General features: G+C 41.7%; 1 protein-coding gene across 4 annotated transcripts in view; it reads right to left on the bottom strand.

The window, feature by feature from the left end:
* Positions 1–22019, bottom strand: part of AFF2 (ALF transcription elongation factor 2) — a 523475-nt gene that overhangs the window by 38177 nt on the left and 463279 nt on the right. For all 4 annotated transcript variants that reach the window (XM_081563763.1, XM_081563762.1, XM_081563761.1 and 1 more), the window contains one exon: positions 208–367. In XM_081563763.1, coding sequence (XP_081419889.1) covers positions 208–367 — 160 coding nt within the window. The remainder of the gene's footprint in view (positions 1–207; positions 368–22019) is intronic.

Consider the following 22019-nt stretch of genomic DNA (forward strand, 5'->3'; position numbering starts at 1 on the left):
TGGCACATCAGTCACATGGCAAGAAATGTCCATTAGAAACCTTACAAATACATGTGTTAGAAGCAAAAAGTGCTATCAAATACCTGAGTGCTTTTCTGAAGTATTTACTGTGCTGAAGTCATGACTGTGCTAGAATACTATTATTATTGCATTATTGTGTGTGTGCATGTCGGGGGTGCTGTGTTGGGGCCCTGGCTCCTCACCCACCTTTGGAGTGGTCACTCGTGGTGCCTCATTGGCTTCGCTGTCAGTGGTACTGCTTTCAGTGTCTGAGTCAGACTCTGAGCTGCTCTCCGAGTCACTGGAGCTGCCGGATCCCCCACTGGTGGGCGCTGCAGGTGGGGTCTGGGGCGTGGCCAAGAGTGGGCTGAAAGGAAAATGACACCATTCATTGCCTCTTTTACTCCCAAACTGGCTGGAAAAGAGTCCAGGTGGGCATGAAGACTGATCATCTGTGAGGGCCAGGCTGAGTGGAGTGTGCCGTTCCATTTCACAGATGGGAACTATGAGGCTCAGAAGGCCCAGGGAGTGACCCACAGTCCCAGGTTGTTTTTTTTTTTTTTCTTTTTCTGTTAAGATACATTTTGAGTTGCTATCTTGTTCAGAAATCCCCAGGTTTGTCAAGGGGCTCGATCTTAGTTATATGTGCAGTACAGTCCTCTCAGCAAGAAGGGGTGAGTTGAATCTTCACTTTTGTCATACAAAACTGACGTTCAGAGGAGGGGGGTTCTTGCCGCAGCCTCACAGCTAGATAGAGGCATGAAACTGGGACCATAACCTCCCAGCTCCCTCAAAGGGCAGGGTTGTATAAAGACACTGGCAGCCAGGTGCCCAGTGCCCAGCCCCAAGGTGAGCAGGGCTGACTGTGTTACCATGGAGATGAGAGTGCGCACTGCACAGCCTCCTCCACCAGAATATCTGTAACCCCTTCAGACAACTCCAACCAGGAAGTATGATCATACAGAACCAACCATCTCTAATGGCTGATTTTAAATCTGTAAAGCTGACCAAGCAAAGCACAAGGAAATTGACACCACTTGCCACTCTGTCTTTATTGATAATCCATACTCTTCCTTACTAATCGTTTGCCCTCTGTGCCCCATAACAAATCAACCTCAGCTGACTCTTGGCACTTTGGGGTATGTCACTGCCTTTCTGTCCTTTTGCTCATCATCTTTGGGGGCTAGTTTTCCTGTTTTCGCTCTGACATGGGGCTCTAAAGTCGAGGGAGGGTTCTCATCTGTCTCTGTTTCATCAGCTCAGGCTCCTCTTTGGAGAGAAGTTTAAATCACAGAAAGGGGTGACGTGGCGGCCAGAGCATCTTTGCTGCAGTGCTGGACTGGTCCTCCTATCTGTCTGGCTGGCTGTCCGAACCTCGCCACCTCTCATACTCCCAGCTCCTTGTCTGGCTTTCCCCAGAAAACCCAGTCCTGGCCCTGGAGGACACCTGGTCTTGTGGCTCCACCTGCAAGTTTTGGCAGAGAGGGATTCCAAGGGCCCTCCTGTGTCCAAGACTCTGGAATCACAGACCATTATTCTTCACCTGCCCCCACTTCATCCTCTCACCAAAACTTCATTTTCAACATAATAATAGCTCTTGCCTGGAAAGGCAGAGGATCTCTTCAAACCAGCATGGGCGCCTCGTCCAACTCAGAGAGCCTTTTCATTACATGTGCCTGGTGCCCCTGAAGACGGCCTCTTTCATCTCCCAGGTAGCTATTCTCTTTCATATAGCCAAAGCTCCTTTTAAAATGCTATTACTCAGCCATTAAAAAAAAATACATTTGAATCGGTTCTACTGAGATGGATGAAACTGGAGCCCATTATACAGAGTGAAGTAAGCCAGAAAGAAAAACAACAATACAGTATACTAATGCATATATATGGAATTTGAAAGATGGTAACGATAACCCTATATGCGAGACAGAATGGGAGACACAGACGCATGGAACAGTTTTATGGACTCTGAGGGAGAAGGTGAGGGTGGGACGTTCTGGGAGAATGGCATTGAGACATGTGTATTGTCATATGTGAAACAGCACCATTCCATGTTCGATGCATGTGACAAGGGCTCAGGGCCGGGACAATGGGATGATCCGGAGGGATGGGATGGGGAGGGAGGTGGGTGGGGGGTCCGGGAAGGGGAGCACATGTGAACCCATGGCTGATTCATGTCAGTGTATGGCAAAAACTATTGCAATATTGTAAAGTAATTAGCCCCCAACTAAAATAAATAAATTTATTAAAAAAAAAAAATAAATAAAATAAAATGCTATCTGCTAAGTAAATGCTATCTGCAAGTACATTCGTCTGCCAAATACACCAAGTGATTAGGGGAAGCAGAAGAAACAGGGGCCTACACCCCCTGGGAAAGTGTGTGTGTGTGTGTGTGTGTGTGTGTGTGTGTGTGTGTGTGTGTGTGAGTGAGTGTGTGTGTGTGTGTGTGTGTGTGAGGCAGTGGGGCCAGGGATCTATATATACAACTCAGTGTGCCTCTTTCCCTGTATTCCTTTGCAGTATAATGACTCCATATTTAAGCAAAGTACCCTCTAAATCTAATCAATTGTCTTGGTTACTAACTAAAGACTGAGGCAACAGATTTAAGTCAGACTAATCCAGAGGCTTGCTAACTTGGCCTCAATTCCCCCCAAGTAAAGTTTCACATACAGCATAGAGCATCGGCAATACCGGGACTCCTTCCTGGCTGGTGGACTGACAGTTAAGATCTAACGTGTACTCCCACATTTATGATTTTCAAATGAAAAGGCTGTTTCCTAATTTTGTTTCCTATCTATGCATTAAATTCTGGCTTGTGTGTGTATGTGTTTGTATACAAGTGTTCCTTATCCAAAGACTTTTAGAAGCGAGATGAATTTTGATATTTAGATTTTTAATTAAACAAGTCACATGGTAGCTATACCATATCTATAATACCCCCCAGTGGATTCAGGGTAGCACCCTTTAATAAAACTCATTAACACTGCTGCAGTTAACAGTCACAGTCATAAAGACTTGAAAATAATACCTGCACATCAGTTTAGGTCAGGTTTTGTCATCAAATGAATTTCGCTCAAAGTCACTGAAAACAACAGTTCTCCAAACTCTCTGAATTTCAGAATTGTGATTAAAATATTGTAGACATGGACAGAAATCACATATGAAAAAATTGACTAACTATTTGTATGAGTAAATATAGATATACAGACACAGATACAAAATAAAGATGATTAGAAACCTAAGCGTAACCTTGACTGAGAACCAGTGAAATGAGGCCTGAAATTATTTTTCCTAAGTCTTCTTACAGGTAAATGTATTGCCGTGTTCTCAGGAAGGACCCTATGGCCAGTCAATGTTGACAATGACCACTCAGGGGAAACAAGTATAGAAAGAACAAGGAGAGATACATGACTTTTTCATACCCACACTGATGGACATAAATACTTGGGGATGAGAGGGACGGTGGACTTGAATTCAGAGAGGACACCATGAGAACTCAAGCTGGGGGTGAAGGACTTCAGCATCTTAATGAGAAAGAATTGCTTTCTCCAGGCAGTTGCACAGTTGGAACCAAGGAAGAGCCAGCATTGGTGGGAGGGAATGGCATTGCTTAAAGTGGAAGTAAAACTGCCCTCCACAGTACCTTCCTGTGCCTCCACTATCCATCTGCTCTTCCTGTGGTTGGTGGACAATCTGGCTGCACCCAGCCTGCTAAGGAACGTAGGGCACACCTCTGAGTCTGACCCTCACTTCCTGTAGGCCCACCTTGCACCCAGCTGGGGCCCCTCTGAGGGCCAAAAAGTGAGTACAAAACCAAAACACTGTCTTCACAAGCAGGACAAACCTCAATATCAGGATTGACCGAGGGCCACATTCTTGTCTAGAATCCACTGTGGAGCTTTCAAGTTAGCAAATCATCACCATATTTCACTTTCAGTTCTTCCCTGAAGCCCGTTAGCTGTTCAGTTAGTTAAATTCCCACTTTTGCTACACTTATTTTCATGTGTCACTAATTTATTTTTCAAATGTATATTAAACTGGTTATGAGCGACACTAGGAAACACAACTCTTGATTCCACTGAGAAGATGAAGGACAAATGTGCAATTTCCATATTCTTCATTTATCAAACTGCAGTAGAATTATTTCCCACACACCATTTCCTCTTGTATTTTAATAAACTGCTTTTAAAAAGAATGCTAGTGGTTACAACAAAGATAATAGATGATATCAAAAATCATTAACATTTAATATATTAAACTATCTACTCTATAGTCTGTAAATATTAAAAGTGTACTCTGTGACTTCACCCTGAATATAATAAAACTGCTCAAAGGACACGTTTGTGGACAACTTCAAAGTGAACTGTTCAACCTTTTCAAAGATCAGATTCTGCTATTGTGTTCACTGAGGTAAGTAGTCTGTACCGAGTGTAGCGTAGCCTCATTTTAATCCTAACCACATTTAGTAGGTCTTCATGGTCATGGGCCAGACTAAGGGCAAAGAAGTTGGCTTAGCAAGTCAATGATCCTAGTGGGGAAATCCAGGGCGAGGGAAGGGGATCAAAGAGCAAGCCAGTGGGAGAGAAGTTTGGGAGGCCTTTAAGATGCCTCCTCCAGACAGCATTGACTCTGGTGTGGAAGGCTTGAGAGCACCGGGGGAAAAGATGTCAGTCTCTCTAAGCTTATACTGACCAAGCCTCTTCTGCAATAAACGGCTCAATATGTGATACCATAAGATAGTCCAGAAGCCATATGAAGGAACAGGGACTTCTTTGCCTGGAGAAGATTCTGGGGCAGGGAGGAGGGTGGTTCATGTGACAACAGTCTTTAAAAACCGGAAGGTCTGTCCTATGGGAAAGGGGGTGGGCTAGCTCTGAAGGCCTTCCAAGGTAAAACTAGGATCAATTAGTTCGAGATCTAGCCAGGAAAGATCTCACCTTAACATCAGAAAAGGCTTAAAAATCTACAGTTGGCCACAGGAAGAAGCCATTGCTTTGTAGGCCTGAGAGCTTGATACCTTTAGGTGAACAGATAGCTGGCAATTAAGATTCCTATTATTGATACACAATGAAGTTCAGCGATCTTTAAAGTGTCTTCCAAGTCAAAGATTATGATCCTTATGAAACAAAAATGTGTAAGGGATTTTAGGGGAGTCTGTTCAGACCTTAGAGAAAATTGTGAGGAGACCTTTGCCCAGTTCACTCATTAAGGCAGGTCTGAAATGACCTACTCTTGGCAACACGGCTCTTATATGAATCACAGAAGATTAAAGCTGCCTTTCTGTAGGGCTATTGCATAAATCAGACTTTTCACTAATTCAGATTAACAGCCTACAGAAAACCAAACATCTGCATCAGTGCTATCTGACTCAAATCTTAATTTAACTGTAAATTCCTCTCTCAGGAGATAAACAGGGATGATGAATTGGCCATTCTGTTCAATCAAGCTGTATGGGCATCAGGAAGGAAAGGTTCCAGAAGGGGTAATGACTTTCTAAGGGGAAACATATATGGGAAGGATTCGACAAGCAAATCCAGAGGGTACTGATCTTGGCAGCATATTTTACAAGAACCCAGAATTGCCAAAGAGACATTGCATGAGATGCTTGATGGGGGACTCTTGTATTAAACCCTTGTCTTTAGTTGAGACTTGTAAAAATTTCATCAATGTGACCCTTTTCCGGTTTTATGGAGATCAAATGTCTATTTATCAGATAATTTGAAATGCTTCTTTACTTGATTCCATCATTAAGTTGTGAAGGTTTGGCCCTGGGGCAAAGGAATCAACATTTATACATGATCTTTCCTCTCTTCCTCCTTTTCCTCTTTGAACTCTGGGTCCAAAAACTGAAACAATCTATCGGCTTTACCATAGTAGGCCACTAGGGGTCGACACTCTGAGCCCTGAGCCTATTCCAGTCAGAGGATGGGAGGAATCTATTTTGGTCTGAGTCAGTAGCTTTCAAATCTACCCCAACCACCCCAGAAAATCCATTTAGCCCAGTTGTCCAATAGAAACTTTGAAGTGAAGTGAAGTGAAAGTTGCTCAGTTGTGTCCAACTCTTTGCTACCCCATGGACTATACAGTCCATGGAATTCTCCAGGCCAGAATCCTGGAGTGGGTAGCCATTCCCTTCTCCAGGGGATCTTCCCAACCCAGGGAACGAACCCAGGTCTCCTGCATTGCAGGTGGATTCTTTACCAGCTGAGCCACCAGGCAGGGGGCTAGGCAGAAGCATAATACATAAGACAGACAAAACCAGGTTTGCTCTGTTTCGCACAGCAGCTTTTCCCCCTCCCTGGGATGGCCTCTGAGCACACTTTGAAAATAAAACACTGCATACCCCAATATTCTCACAAGCAACTCAGAATCAAGTATGTTCTGTGTTAATGCAATGATGCTACTGATGAGCAGATTGCCAACCACTTGTAATTGAAGCTATACCCTGGCATAGCTCCGAGGAGATAATCTTTGTCCAGTGAATGTGTACACTGGGAATTTGTCCTTTTGTCTGAATCTGGTTTTTGAAATGGAGTCTGCTCAATTTACTTGCAAAGCATAAGGTGATGTACACCTAGCCACTCACATTCATTTTCATGGGCAAGTTACCATATGTGATATAGATTAAAGCCCTGACTGACTGAAGAGATCTGTGGTTGGTGAAAATGATGATCAAAGATGTCCACACTCCAATCTTGAACCTGTGAATATGATACCTCATGTGGAAAAAGGGTTTTTGCAGATGTGAATACATTCAGGATCTTGAGATGGAGATATGGTCCTGGATCATCTAGATGACCCCAGTGTCATCTCAGGGTCTCTGGGAACCAGAGCTTGGTGTAAGGAAGGCTCTAGTAGATTACTGCCACAGCAGTGGGCAATCAAAGAGGTTATAGCTTCCAAGGAAGCTGCAAGCTGACCATTTGAAACTTTCATGTTAACCAGAAATGAGCAGCTCCTCACATTTTTCAATCACCAGCAGTTAGCTATTTCTCCTAACTTACCTGGCATCTTACTTCCTTTCTGAGACCACAGTGCTGAGTGATTTTGGCAATGGCTTTTCAGAGTTACATTTGACTCACAATCTATTATGGCTTTCTTACCCTTTTGATGGACTGACTAGACTCAGGCTCTTGTCTTCTTTTCCTGCCTGTGCCCTTTCTCCCATCTTCAGTCACATATGTAAATAGCTACATTTCCCCTACTGGTTTTAAAGAGGTTTGGTTCAGCTTTAGTTCAGTAAGAGGAGCATGGGATTGGGAGCCAGATGATCTTTTTTGAGTGTCACCGTGGATACTTTATTTTTGTGTGACCTTAGACTAAGCACTTAACACAAGCATCTCAGTTTCCTCATCTGTAAAATGGGGTAATATATCACATAGGCTTATAAGAGGACCAAGCTAGGAAATTTAGGTGAGAGAACTCTATTAACAAGTACTTCTCAAACTTTAATGTACTATTAGAATCACCTGGAGATCTCCTGCACATGCAGATTTTAATTACAGAGGCCTGGAATGGGTCCTGAGTTCTGCATTTTTAACACATTCCCAGGTGCTACAGATGGTTCTGGTCAGCGAACCATGCTGACAGGACCAAAGGTACAGAGGCTATTCAGATATAAACTGCTGGCAAAAAATAAGTTGGTGATCTGGACTGGAAACTAATGGCTAAAACACAGTTTTGAGATCAACTGTGGATTTTTCCCCCCATAATTATTCTGTCCTTCTTTAGCAACAAATAAAGGTGACTGCCTTATATCATTTTGAATCTAACCTGATCAAGTTGAAGCTCTCTTTGGGCAATTATTCCCGAACAGGTTTTATCAGATTCCTTCTGATAAGCACTGGCTTCAGCTTATAATTTTCCTGAGACTACCTGCCTGCACCTGTACTTGACCAAGTGCATAATTCTTTCCTCCACATGTGTCCCAAGGATCACCACAGCTTTGCCACTGTCCCTGCCGAGTGTCAAGGTAGTATTAGAGTACATCCATGGTCATGGCTGGGGCCCTGAGCATGATTCATAATGGCTAATAGAGATGGAGGTGATGGAATTCCATCTGAGCTGTTAGAAATACTAAAAGATGATGCTGTGAAAGTGCTGCACTCAATATGCCAGCAAACTTGGAAAACTGAGCTGTGGCCACAGGACTGGAAAAGGTCAGTTTTCATTCCAATCCCAAAGAAAGGCAATGCCAAAGAATGTTCAGTTGCACTCCTCTCACATGCTAGCAAAGTAATGCTCAAAATTCTCCAACAAAGGCTTCAACAGTACATGAACCAAGAACTTCCAGATGTTCAAGCTGGATTTAGAAAAGGCAGAGGAACCAGAGATCAAATTGCCAACATCTGTTGGATCATAGAAAAAGCAAGGAGTTCCAGAGAAAAAAAAACAAAACATCTACTTCTGCTTTATTGACTACACCAAAGCCTCTGACTGTGTGAATCACAACAAACTGTGGAAAATTCTTCAAGAGATGGGAATAGCAGAGCACCTTACCTGGCTCCTGAGAAATATGTATGCAGGTCAAGAAGCAACAATTAGAACTGGGCATGGAACAACAGACTGGTTCCAAATTGGGAAAGGAGTACATCAAGGCTGTATACTGTCACCCTGCTTATTTAACTTATATGCAGAGTACATCAAGCAAACTACTGGGCTGGATGAAGCACAAGCCAGTATCAAGATTGCTGGGAGAAATATCAATAACCTCAGATACGCAGATGACACCACCCTTATGGCAGAAAGCAAAAAGGAACTAAAGAGCTTCTTGATGAAAGTCAAAGAGGAGAGTGAAAAAGTTGGCTTAAAACTCAACATTCAAAAAACGAAGATCACGGCATCTGGTCCCATCACTTCATGGCAAGTAGATGGGGAAGCAATGGAAACAGTGACAGACTTTATTTTCTTGGGCTCTAAAAGCACTGTAAATGGTGACTGCAGCGATGAAATTAAAAGACACTTGCTCCTTGAAAGAAAAGCTATGACAAACGTAGACAGCATGTTAAAAAGCAGAGACATTACTTTGCTGACAAAGGTCCATCTAGTCAAAGCTATGGTTTTTCCAGTAGTCATGTATGGATGTGAGAGTTGGACCATAAAGAAAGCTGAGCGCTGAAGAAAAGATGCTTTTGAACTGTGGTGTTGGAGAAGACTCTTGAGAGTCCCTTGGACTGCAAGGAGATCAAACTTGTCAATCCTAAAGGAAATCAGTCCTGAATGTTGGTTTGAAGGACTGATGCTGAAGCTTATACTACAATACTTTGGCCACCTGCTGCAAAGAGCTGATTCATTTGAAAAGATCCTGATGCTGGAAAAGATTGAAGGCAGGAGGATAAGGGTACAGCAGAGGATGAGATGTTTGTATGGCATCACCGACTCAATGGACATCAGTTTGAGCAAGCTCCGGGAGTTGGTGATGGACAGAGAAGCCTGGTGTGTTGCAGTCCATGGGGTCGCAAAGAGTCACACATGACTGGTGATTGAACTAAATTGAACTGAATAGAGATGGAGCATGCATGATGCACCAGGAAGCAGGTTCAGCACCTTTCCTGCATTTTCTCTTTCAATCCTCACAACAGTCCCCTGAGTCCGGTGCTCTTACTACTCCATCTTATGGCTGATAATACTGAGACTTAGCACCAACAATATCAATTTGAAAAATAGTTTGAAGGATACTTTCAAAGGAATGGAAAAAGCCAAGGCGTCTGGATCCCACCTCACCGCAGTATGAAATGAGATGGCACTGTGGAGGGGGCCAGTGTGTTCCCAGCAAGGCTGGCCAGTGCTGACTAATAAGCCATTTATGTCTTATTTTTTTGTCTATTCAGTTGCTAAGCCATGTCCAACTCTTCGCGACCCCATGGACTGCAGCACACCAGGCTCCTCTGGCCTTCACTATCTCCCAGAATTTGCTCAAACTCATGTCCACTGAGTCAGTGATGCCATCCAACCATCTCATCCTCTGTCACCCCCTTCTCCTCTTGCCCTCAATCTTTCTCAGCATCAGGATCTTTTCCAACGTCTTGAGAACATCACAACTTGCATTAGGGAGAATAAACCAGTATTCAAATTTTTCTAGAAATAATTAAAAGTCATCCTGATGTCTTTGCTATCGGTCAGAGCTGTTTCAACAAACAGCAAGCAGATGGAGGAAAAATCAATACAGACAAGTATTTTTTGCCTTTAAAGTCTATTTTTTAAAATGGGGGCAAGAGAGAGAATGAAGGTAAGCAAGTGGATGGAACCTGGACTCCCACAACCCTGTCTCCAGCAAAGCAGAGAATGAAATGTTGGCAGCTCGCCTTCATAAGAAGCCCAGGGACAGTAAGAAGTCAGGAATTCATAACAAAGTCAAAGCCTTCCCATTAGAACTCCCTCAGTCACAAATCCAAGGTGGAGCAGGGAAGTAGTTTGACTGGGTGACTTAAACCCAGAAGCTGCTTCTCTGTAGGAATCTCCCCATTGTGTCTACAGGAGTGGTCTGGAGATGGAGCCCAACTCCCATCAGAGCCCCAGCCATGGGCAGTCTGAGTCCCTAGAGGAGTCCAAAGCAGGCTGCTGAGAGGCTCAGAGCTGCCTTTTCCTTGCTTGAGGTCTTTTTTTCTGTTGCCCATAATACTCAGAGCTGCCTTGCAACGGAAAAGCAGGCATCCCTCTTCCAATACCCCTAGACTACATTTCTTCTTTGATGTCTCTCAATGCCGATCACCTTATCAGTATTGTCTGCTCCCCTTCACATCTGATTTGTTACCTGATGTATCAGAGACACTTGATTTGGAGGGTAAGCTTTTAAGGCCAGAGGCTTCATTCAACCACACACCAACTCTGTACAATGTCTGGTATGCTTAAGACCCCCTAGAGTACAGCCATAAAGAGGTCTTCTCTGTACACTTCTGGGAGAACTGTCCCTGGGCGCACCCACTGCCTATGGTCCCAATAAGCAATCGTCATCATTGGATCAACCAGACCAAATACTTTTTAATTGCAGAGCACTTGATAATATTCCAGTATTTTCACTCCTATGACCTCATTTGATTGCTACAAGAACATTGGACAGGGACAGGGGGAGAGATGGATTAGGTATCCTCCTACTTTATCCATGATGCTCCAGGAACTTTTAGCCAAAGTCACGCAGCTGGGCTCTGAGGGGAGCGGGGGTGATTTCCTCAAGTTACTGGGACTCTTTCTTAAACTGCAAGTCTAGCTTGAGGAATGGAAAAGAATACAGGAACCAGTACAAAATCCACCCTGTAATCATACCAAAAGGCATCCAGAATGCAGAATTAATCCCAGATGCTTTGTTTAAGTGACCTAATGAGATGCGTTGCAAGAATTCAGTGTTCAAAACACTGAAGGCCATCCACCCTGTAGGCTAAGAAAACCTTGTTTCATTTGACTCCTTCAAATGACAAAACTCACTGAGGCTAGAGGAAAATGTTTCCAGTTTACAGATGATAACTATTTCCACAGAGTAGTAGTTTGTAAAGATTAAATAGGGGAAATGTAAATGTCTTTTATGCTTCACATCCTTCTGTTTATTCAAGACTTGTATTTGTCTTTAAATAGGTAATAAACATGGTACTGAATTCAAAAGCTACAGTAAGGGATACAATGGAAAGTACATCTTCTGCCCTTCTACTGTCATGTTACACAATTGCCCAATGTTCTCCACTATTAGCAGTTTCTTATGCTTCTTCCAATAATGAAGTGAAGTGAAGTGAAGTGAAGTGTTAGTCGCTCAGTCATATCCAACTCTTTGCTATCCCATGGACTGTAGCCTGCCAGAGCCCTCTGTCCATGGAATTCTCTAGGCAAGAATACTGGAGTGGGTTGCCATTTCTTCCTCCAGGGGATCTTCTCAACCCGTGGATTGAACCCAGGTCTCCTGCATTGCAGGCAGATACTTTAACCTGGATCTCCTACATTGCAGGCAGATTCATAATAAACTATGACTATTGCTAGGTATGCTTTTCAATGAAAGTATTTTAAATTATTAAAGTAGAGCTTTCCTCATGGTCCAGTGGTTAAAAATCCACCTGCCAAAGCAGGGGACATAGATTTGATCCCTGATCCAGGAAGATCCCACATGCTGTGGGGAAACTAAGCCCGTGTGCTCCAACTACTGAGCCTGTGCTCTAGAGCCCGGGAGCCACAACAACTGAAGCCCAAACTCCACACCAAGAGAAGCCACCACCATAAGAAGCCTGCACCCTGCAACTAGAAAGTAGCCCCAACTCAACAAAACTAGAAAAAGCCCGCACAGCAACGAAGACCCAGCACAGCCAAAAGTAAATAAATAATAAAAGTTATTCCTAAAAACTAAAATTCCTGTATATGGGATGATAGGGCATTCAATGAATGACATTCCAAGTCATAATATACACAATTTCTAAAATAAAACTTCTACAGTTTCGTTACTGAATGTGCCTTAATTCTTATGTCTGAAATATACACATGAGCATTGCAGTAACTAAGTGAAAGGCAAAAATTGCAGCTTGGAAAATTGTGGTGTCAAACCCTAGTGTGAAGAAAAGGCAAGAATGTAGCCCAGAGCCATGAGGGGCAGAAGCTGCACTGGGTGAGACCAGGCTGCAGGTTCCACATCAGGAAACAGTTCGCTGACTGTTCTCCACTTCTTCAAGGTGTGGTCAACACACGATGGAGTCACTTCCTCACACCTAGAAACTTCTATAGGCCCAGCAATCAGGCTTTGTAGCTCTTTGTCCCAATTGCCACCAACAACCCTTGTCCTGCCTGCTCCCTGTTGCAAATCAGATGTTCTTGCCTTACTTTTCGCTCCACGTTAGACTTAAAGCTTTGATTTGTTTTGTACTTGGTCCCAGTGACAATATACAGCCTGAGATCTCTTGGTTTCAGAATTCGCCATGACCTCCTGGCAAGGAGATGCAGTTTGTTTGTTTGTTTTTTCTACAGGATTTTCAGAGCTCTTTCCCCATTACCTCTCTACTTTAGGACAAGTCTTTATTTCTCTCTGTTTCCCATGCCTTTGTTTACCCTGTCTATTCTGTCTAGAATGACACTTTTTCTTTTAAGGAAACAAAAGTTTCCTTAAATCATCCTTTAAGCTCATATTCAAATACCATGGATCTTCTCTATGACTTTAATTCTCTCAGATACTTCCCTGTTCTGATTTCTTTTCACTAACTGCATCACAGTTTATCACTTAATTATTCTCGAATTATGACACTGTGCTAACATTTTGCCTGCTAACCTAAAATTGTACATGCCTTGATGGCCAGGGCAAGACTGTACCATCACTCTGTGTATCCCTAGGCTGACTAGCATGGTAACTTGTATATACTCTTCTTGTTATGAAAAAACACTCTGAATGGCCTCACAATGAACAGAAAATCAGCACAAACAAGGTCACCTGGTAAAGAATAACGCTTAATTATGAAATGTCTATGGACAGCTGACTCTCAACAGAAGTCATGCTTGGGCCAGCCCACCCAACACCAAAACATCTTGAGTCAGAATTAATTTGATGAACATAAGCAAATAGGTTGCCCAATGATGGATTTGTACCCTTTTAATTAGTTGGATGGCTGTTGGCCCAATCCTTCCTTCAGCTTTAGTTCCACTGATAAAATATAATATATTTGGATGGACATGTGTGCATGCTTGGTCACTCAGTTGTGTCTGACTTTTTATGACCCCATGGACTGTAGCCCTCCAGGCACCTCTGTCCATGGGATTCTCCAGGCAAGAATACTGGAGTGGGGTGTTGTGCCCTTTTCCAGGGGATCGTCCCGACCCAGGGATTGAACCCTCATTTCCTGCTTGGCAGGTGGATTGTTTACCATTGTGCCATTTGGATGGACAGTTTCAACGTAATTGGTATCTTGAGCAACAGCTGTCGATGGGGTGCAGAGTGCAATGTACATGCATGAACATAAGAAATAAATGATGTGGCTCTTACTGAAAATGAGTTCTATCTATACACAGACCTTCCTACTTTTAATTAAAATGATGATTCTGTTATTCTGATTTGTCTGAAATGTGAGCTACCCTCATCATATCATTTTGATACATTAACCAGCCTGGTCTACACTGTGCGTGATATTAACTCCCTTTCTAGTTGATGGTTTTTCTAGTGGCATAATTAATTTCCTCATGGAAGAAAAAGTATTCAATCAATTTGGGATTAAATTTGAGGTTGAAGGACTTTCACAAAAGACAGAACTAAATCTCCTAGCCCACATGCATTGCTAATTATGACATAGTCACATTAAGAACAAGAAGGTGTTCACTTCCCATGATAAATGGGCCTGAAAATCATCCCCAGCATTTACAATAAATCACAAAGACCATTAATAAACAGGCAGGGGGAAAAAAGACAGTTTCTACAAGAATTCACTCCCATTCTTTGCCTAAGACTATCAATGTCATGTTTAAAGCTGACATCTTAAATCTTCTCTACAGAAGCCCTCTAAGTCAAAAAGCCCAGCTCTTTTAAACAGAATTTCCTATGCCTGTTATTTTGAATGGCAGCAAAGGAAATACTGGATCTTTAATCCTGTAATGCTATCTGCCTGAAAATCTTGCCTTCCAGCTAACAGTCTCCCTTCTCATCAAGGCTAAATTAAAGCAGGTCAAGTGTAAATGAGAGAAGAGGGGACCACACTTTCTTCATACTCTGGGAGCTCCTTTGATCTTAAGCCTAACATGCTTTTGACGTCAAGAGGAAAAGCCTGATCATGGGCACCAGAAATAAGATAGTTAAGTACAGGCAGCCTTATTCAACATAGATTCCTGTATGTGGAATGGCAGGGTTTACACTTGAATCTAGATCAATAGCAGTAAGAACAGCAATCCTGTATGACAAACGAACCCAGAGCCACTTAAAAGCTGACCTAGAAAGAAATGGAAACAAACGTAGGCATTTCTCCAAGAACTTGCAGGATCTGTAATAATGACAGGCTAGTAATAACAAGGTCGGGGTGTTTGGTTTTGTCATTAACAGGAATTTGTCATGTGGAGGAACTTGTCATGCAGAGGAATTTGAGAAATTTAGCCATTCTGTAGAAGGCAGAATTTAGAATAAAAAGGATTAAACAATTAAAAATACATTCAGAAATTAAGCAAATTACATTTGTGGTCATGTGAAAACCCGGAAATCTGCCTATCCTGAGAGTATGTCAGTAGCAAGTCAGCATTATACAGTGTCCCTACCAGCTAAGCCCAAACAAGTGTACATCTTAGGAATTATAGTGAAGAAAGGCATTCACAAGGTGGGGTGGGGTGGGGTGGGGCGGGGTTTTAAATGTCCAAAGCAAGAAAAATATGCTCACTTGCAAATCACATGAGATGTGTACTTTTAGTGAGATATGTTCTCTAGCCTGATGTCAAATTCCCACGCAGTTTCCACCAGCCTGCACTACTTGGGCTTTATAATGACAAGACCTAGATATACTACTCTGCTGGTCGGAAACTTGGGCAAAAATTTGGTGGGGAAGTATATGCTAAAAATGTTCCCATTGACTACAATTATATTTCACTATGTATTTCAGACAACTATGCCTAAATTCAAGGTATGTGAATGATAGAGAACGTGTGTACCCAGGTGTGAATGTGTGTACTTGCCTGTGACTGCGTGGATGCATCTATTGGCTAAAATCCAAGATGGCTAATAACAAAACAAGTAAAATAATGTCAGCATGAATTAAGATAGTTGTCTAAGGGCTCCTCAGATGGCACTAGTGTTAAAGAACCCACCCACCAATTCAGGAGACATGGGTTCCCTGGGACAGGAAGATCCCCTGGAGAAGGAAATGACAACCCACTACAGTATTCTTGCCTGGGAAATCCCATGGACAGAGAAGCCTGGTGAGTTACAGTCCATAGGGATGCAAAGAGTCAGACATGATTGAAATGACTTAGCATGCACACCTAAAAAGTAAAACAATATTTAGAGAAATACCATTCTTCAAATGAGGTGCACAATGTTGATTTTAAAAATAGTGCTGCTATTAATTGGCTAAGAACAGAAATGTTGACTTCTGTAGCCCACAATGGGCATTAAGTCATCGAATAAAGAAGATATTGTTGTTGTTCATTGTTTATGTTAATATTCATGTGGGTTCTAGCCATGTTTTGATAGCATGCACAAATGCACATTCACATGATTGAAGGTCAAATACTATTCAGGTTCTCATCATATATGCAAAAATTAGTTGTAGAAATAAGAATGTATAAAAGCAAAAAGTCTAAAAGAATTGAAATGGTGGCTATTTTTCTATCTGTCGAATGACTCATTAAATATTCAAGGTAAATGTCAACTCTCTTTCAGTTAGCCATGAAATTCATGAAAAAGTGGTATGCTTCCAATATATGGAAACAACTGAAGTGTTCATTGACAGATGAATGTTTAAAGAAAATGTGTTATCTATTTTGTTGTTGTTCAGTCGCTAAGTTGTGTCTGACTCTTTGCGACCCCATGGACTATAACCTGCCAGGCTCCTCTGTCCATGGGATTCTCCAGGCAAGAATACTGGAGTGGGTTGTCATTTCCTTCTGCAGGGAATCTTCCCAACCCAGGGATCCAACCTGCATCTCTTAAGTCTCCTGCATTGGCAGGCCGGTTCTTTAACACTAGCGCCACCTGGGAAGCCCTATAACAGGAGAACACTATGCAAAAGAACAACTCAAATATTTTAAAGTTTTTTAACATTTCTATTTCAAATAGTTCTTAGTTGGCTCCAACCTAGAATGAGCAGGGAGAAAGAACCCAACCTTCTATAATTTCCGTATTATGGATGTCATTTGAGAAGGGCAAGAAAGGGCATAGCATCAACTCCAACATGAAGAGATGTCAATCACTGCTTCTCTTGCTGTGCTTTTGCTTTAGAGGTTGCATCTTTGGAAGCCCAGCCTGTGTTAATTGTGCTTCCAAACTGTACATGGATCTGCAAGAGGAGACCAAAGCCACTTTTGCTCCATGATTTTACTTTCCTTTAATATGATGGTTTATACACTGTGGTTTATTCATTTATTGGTCTGACGGTTTTTATGAGTTGTGACTCAACATAGGTTCCTTTCGAGTATGGTGTTTTATAAAGATATGGAGAATGTAATATAAGTCTGATACAATTATGGTTATGTGCCACGCAAGACAATACTGTAAATATGAGGAGAGTCCGAAAAGCTGCTTAGCAAAATGATCTTAATATACAAGGCAGTGTGAAAATGTAAGAGGAATCTATAATGACAATGAAGATTAGCCATTTGCTCTCTAACCTTATTTACAGAAGCAATCAGAGGTATTCAGGTCGAGTTAATGACCCTGTCTCCAATTAATTCAATTGTCTACAAACAACACTGGTGCAGTGGCTCTCTTCAAGTCTGCCACACAATCTCAGAGGGAATACATAAGACTCCATTAAAAGTGACAATAATAATGCATTTATTACTGAAACACTATTGTATTATAAATAAATTCCTCATGTTAAATTATGCTCCACGCTTTAACAGAAATTCAATTACTGAAATAATAAAAAGATGGTGTATTTGCCAAGTGCTTGGACTATAATCTGGCTGCTTTAGTTACCAGCGTTGGCTGTTTTGCAATTTTTCCTTCATAGACTATTTCTTTTGAATAAATGCCAGACTTTTTCATACACATTTTATGAACAAGTTGCAAAATGAAATTTTGAGCTTTTGAATCCAATTATGAGAGACATAACTAAATCTATTATCGAAAAAAAAATCTAGTAAGCCCTTTCTGCCGTTGTTCAGAACTGTCTGGTAATTGAGGTAAGCACAGGTGCTGCTCATTATGGACCATTGTGCACCATCTGAATTCTGGGAACTGTAGAATTCAGATGGTTTCAACTCTGTTTGTGTGAATAACAAACAGGCCTGATTCTGCACTTGTTTGTACAAGCTTGTACACAGCTCATTTGGGACTTCGAAGACACCTGCTTACCCTTTTGAAGCCAAAACAGTATCATTTATGTTCTGGCTATCCTTTCCATGACAATTTTGCAAAAGCAACAGATTTTGCCTGCTTCCTTCTTTTCCACCATCCCCTCCACCATGCAGTAACTTCAACACACCCTTGTCTTCAGTGATAGAAAAATGAGTTGAGTTAAGCTATGGCAATTATCCAATAACAAGAGAAGACACAGAGCTGTATGACATGGGCAGAGGGAAACAAAGACCCAGATTTTCTCATGAAAGAGCTTTGACAAACAAACTGTCTCAGGTGCATGGGGGATACGGTTTATTTATGTTTAGGACAGGAGATTCCCCCCCCATCTTTTGCCCTTCCTCTGGGTTCTCACATTTGTCTTTCTAATGTCTTGTCTCTTTGTGTTTTTCTCAGCTATATTGAGATATAAGTGACATAACATCGTGGAAGTTTGAGGTGTATAACATGGTGAGATGGATGTAACAGAGGTGTGTAACAGAGGATGAGATGGTTGGATGGCATCACTGACTCAAACTCTGAGCAAACTCTGGGAGATGGTAAAGGACAGGGAATCCTGGTATGCTGCAGTCCATGGGGTTGCAAAGAGTCAGACACAACTGAATGGCACAACTGAACAACAACAACATGGTTATTTGGTATATGCATATATTGTGAAATGATGACCACACTAGGATTAGTTAACACCTCCATCACTCCATCAGCTCACAGAATTACAATGTGTGTGTGTTGAGAACATCTAAGATCTGCTCTATGTCTCATCTTCAGATGGGTCATCTGAAAGCAGAGAACCTTATAACACAGAGACTTGTTTCCTGCTCTCAGAATGCAAAGGGAAAATGACTTTTACCTATGGTCTCTTCTCCTGTACCCCAGGGACACAGGCCAGCAGCCATCAGTTAAGTTGGCTCCCCTGAGGACAATGGAGCCTGCACTGCAGTCCTGAGCTTCTGAGTTATGTCACACGCCCACATGAATATTCCAGCCCTGCAGTAGTTTCTCGGTGCTATAACTAACTTTAATTATACAATGACTTGGCATTGTCTCATTTCACTGAGATCTTACCTGCTGTAAAGATAACACCCCGAAAATAATATAGTAACAAAGCAGTAGTTCTGCTGTACAGCAGAAAACAAATCTAGATTATCCTTCTCTCCAACTCGCAATCCACCCAAAGTGACTACTCATAAAAGGTGACATTCTAAAATCCCATGTTTGAATGCCACAAGTTAGGTGAAAGACATAAACTTAAAGATCTCACGAAACCCCAAATGGGGCTTGCTCATCCAGACTGTTGCAGGCCTGAAAGGTGAATGAACAGAAAATTCCAGAATGGTTTCTGTTCCCCCGGGGTTCATCAACAGTATCCTGTACATGGTTCCTTTTCCATGGCTGCCTTAGAAAGGGGAGGGAGTGGGGAAGTTGGAGTGGGGGGGGGCAACCGGCACAGTAGAAGAACAAATTCAACAATCTTAATTCCTTGTAGACTTTCTCATTTATGTTGCAATTTCAGTGTGCTGAACAGTAATAAATACACATCTGTCAAAAAAAAAAATCCCATGTTTGTCAATCCTTATGCTGGGAGTTTGATTTCATATAAGCATAGGAAATAATTGAAGATGGAGGGAATGAAAAATAAAATCAAGAGAAGAAATTATGGATGCAAATTTTTAGGCTCAAAAGGTCTACTAGAAGACATACCAATTCACTCACAGTGTTTATAGAGTCTGGAAGGTAATTCTTCCACTTTGGCAAACACTCAAACCCCAAGGTCCTAGAGAAGTCCAGAGGTGAAGCAGAGTAGGCAACCCATGTCCACTGGCAAAAGCATAATGGCATATTATTCAATGTACAGCTACCTTGACTCTTTGTTACATGTTTATTTACCTTGTCCATCGGGCAAAGTTTCAGTCATGATCATGCTTAATAAAGCCAATCAAAGAAGTGATCAGCCAAAGTAAGTTCCTGCATGTCAGATACGAAATATGCCTAATGTTGTTTGACAGTGGTCCACAGAAGGTGCCTTGGAACCTTACCTTTTCCCTTATCCTTATCACAGAAAGTGCAAGAGAAAGCTCTGCAGGAATATCAATAATTTGGAAACCCTCATAGACAATATTCTACTGTGTGTCTCATTTGCACTTTAAAAAAAGCTGCCCTCCAGACCTTATGTACTTTTAAGATTTATCTGAAAGATACATGAAGAAGACTTCCAGCCAAAAAAAAATGTACATGTTTAATGGAATTAGATCTCTAGGCAAGAAAATGTCAAAAGAAAAGGCGAAATATTAAAGCGAATGCGAGGTGCTCCTTTCCACAGCTTTCCTGCTTTGATAAATATCTTCTGGGATGTCATTTACTAGAAAGTCATGATTTTACAGAACAGGGGGAAAAAAAGCTAGAGTATAAAATATACTCTTGCTGAAGTAAGTTGCTATATTCACATTTCTCTCTGAAACCTGCTTTTGTCAGTCAGAGGCCTTGATATTTGCCTTTATATCTGCCTTTTTATCATTCGCATTGAAAACATGGCAATTATGGTGAAATACTCAAATTGCAGGCAAGCTTCTGATTACATGGCAGGGACATGGATGCTGTGCTTACTCCTTTCCTTTCCTTACACCTTCCTCTAGGGGGAGTTGAATTCACCTGCAACTGAAGATCAGAGTTGGGGGTGGGGCCCTGCTGAGAGGGCTGTGGGCAAGTCCAGGAGACTTGTTCCGGAGAATAGAGATCACCATAAGCATCACTCCTGAAAATAAGCTACTGAAATAGAGAAGAATGGCGGGAATGTGAAATCTGGGCTAAGAACTGTCTAAAAACGCATGGATTCTTAATACACATACAATTTCAAATGAGAAAAAAAGATGAAGTACGTTGTTAATCTATTAATAACCCATAGCTTACAAACAGAAAGTCTCAAATATAACTTCAGAATAGGGGAGATTTCTCTCTCTTCTGAGTTTGGTGCCTGAGTGCAAGAGCTATACACGTTGTTAGGATCTGATGCCTATACATCTTTTGTCTAACATGCTCTTACTACCAAAATCTTTTATCACTCTTACCACCCAGATTTTATGTCATAATGATAATACTCCCAGTATTTCATTTTCTACAGTTATTAATATGTACCATGACTTGTCCAGGATCTCACAGCCATTAAGTGGCTAGGAGGAAACAATTCCAGTTTTTGGTTGTTTTTCTGTTTGTTTGACCAGAACACAGTGTGAAAAGTTTTGCTCTATTTTAGCCAATCTCCTATCCATATGTGTACTTTCAGACAGATCTACTGGAGAATAAGTACTAAATTCTTTAAATGCATGCTTTCATAAACTTATCTGCAGCTTTCTCTAATGACAACTGAAAAGACATAATGTTTAGGAATAGCAATGATGAAGATGATGATGGTGGTGGTGATGGTAGTGATGATGCTGATAGTGATGGTGGTGGTGGTGGTGGTGATGACCATTTATTACGCTTATATTCTGTTCCAGGCCTCATGCCAAGCACTTTTCATGAAATCTCAATCCTCACAACAGCTTTATGGTATATATACTGTTATCTTCATTTTACAGGTGAGAAAACTGAGGCTTAGAGAGGTGAAGCAACTTGCTTCCAGATTTGAATGAGGGTCTTTCTGATTCCAAAGGCTGTGATCTCTTGCTACTACACTGTATTGAATTGACTTGGGATTAATTCCAATATGTAATTTAAGTAAAATAACTATCACTATCATTTAGATTTCTGGTTTTGTAAATGCTCAGTTTGAAGAGGCAAATGGCCTTCTAATAAAATTTCATAATAACAGCAGAATCGTAGTATCATAGAATCATACTGCTGTAAAGGATCCTGCGAATTTGTAATCCACCTCTCTCTGAATTCTCAGAAGAGAAACTGAGGCCAATTAGCAGTATGTTAAGTGAACTGAAGGTCATATGGGTGAGTCAGTGAATATCCCAAATCCCCATCTTGAAAAGATCAGCTGGGGCCATTCTGTTTTGATGGCAGGCAGCAGCTGATGACTACAGACAACCCAGAGAGAGAAAATACTTTATTTCAAACAAGAAGCTAT

This window comes from Giraffa tippelskirchi, chromosome X, assembly GCF_054371585.1.
Source record: "Giraffa tippelskirchi isolate mGirTip1 chromosome X, T2T-mGirTip1v1.2.pri, whole genome shotgun sequence".
In the NCBI taxonomy this organism is placed as follows: domain Eukaryota; kingdom Metazoa; phylum Chordata; class Mammalia; order Artiodactyla; family Giraffidae; genus Giraffa; species Giraffa tippelskirchi.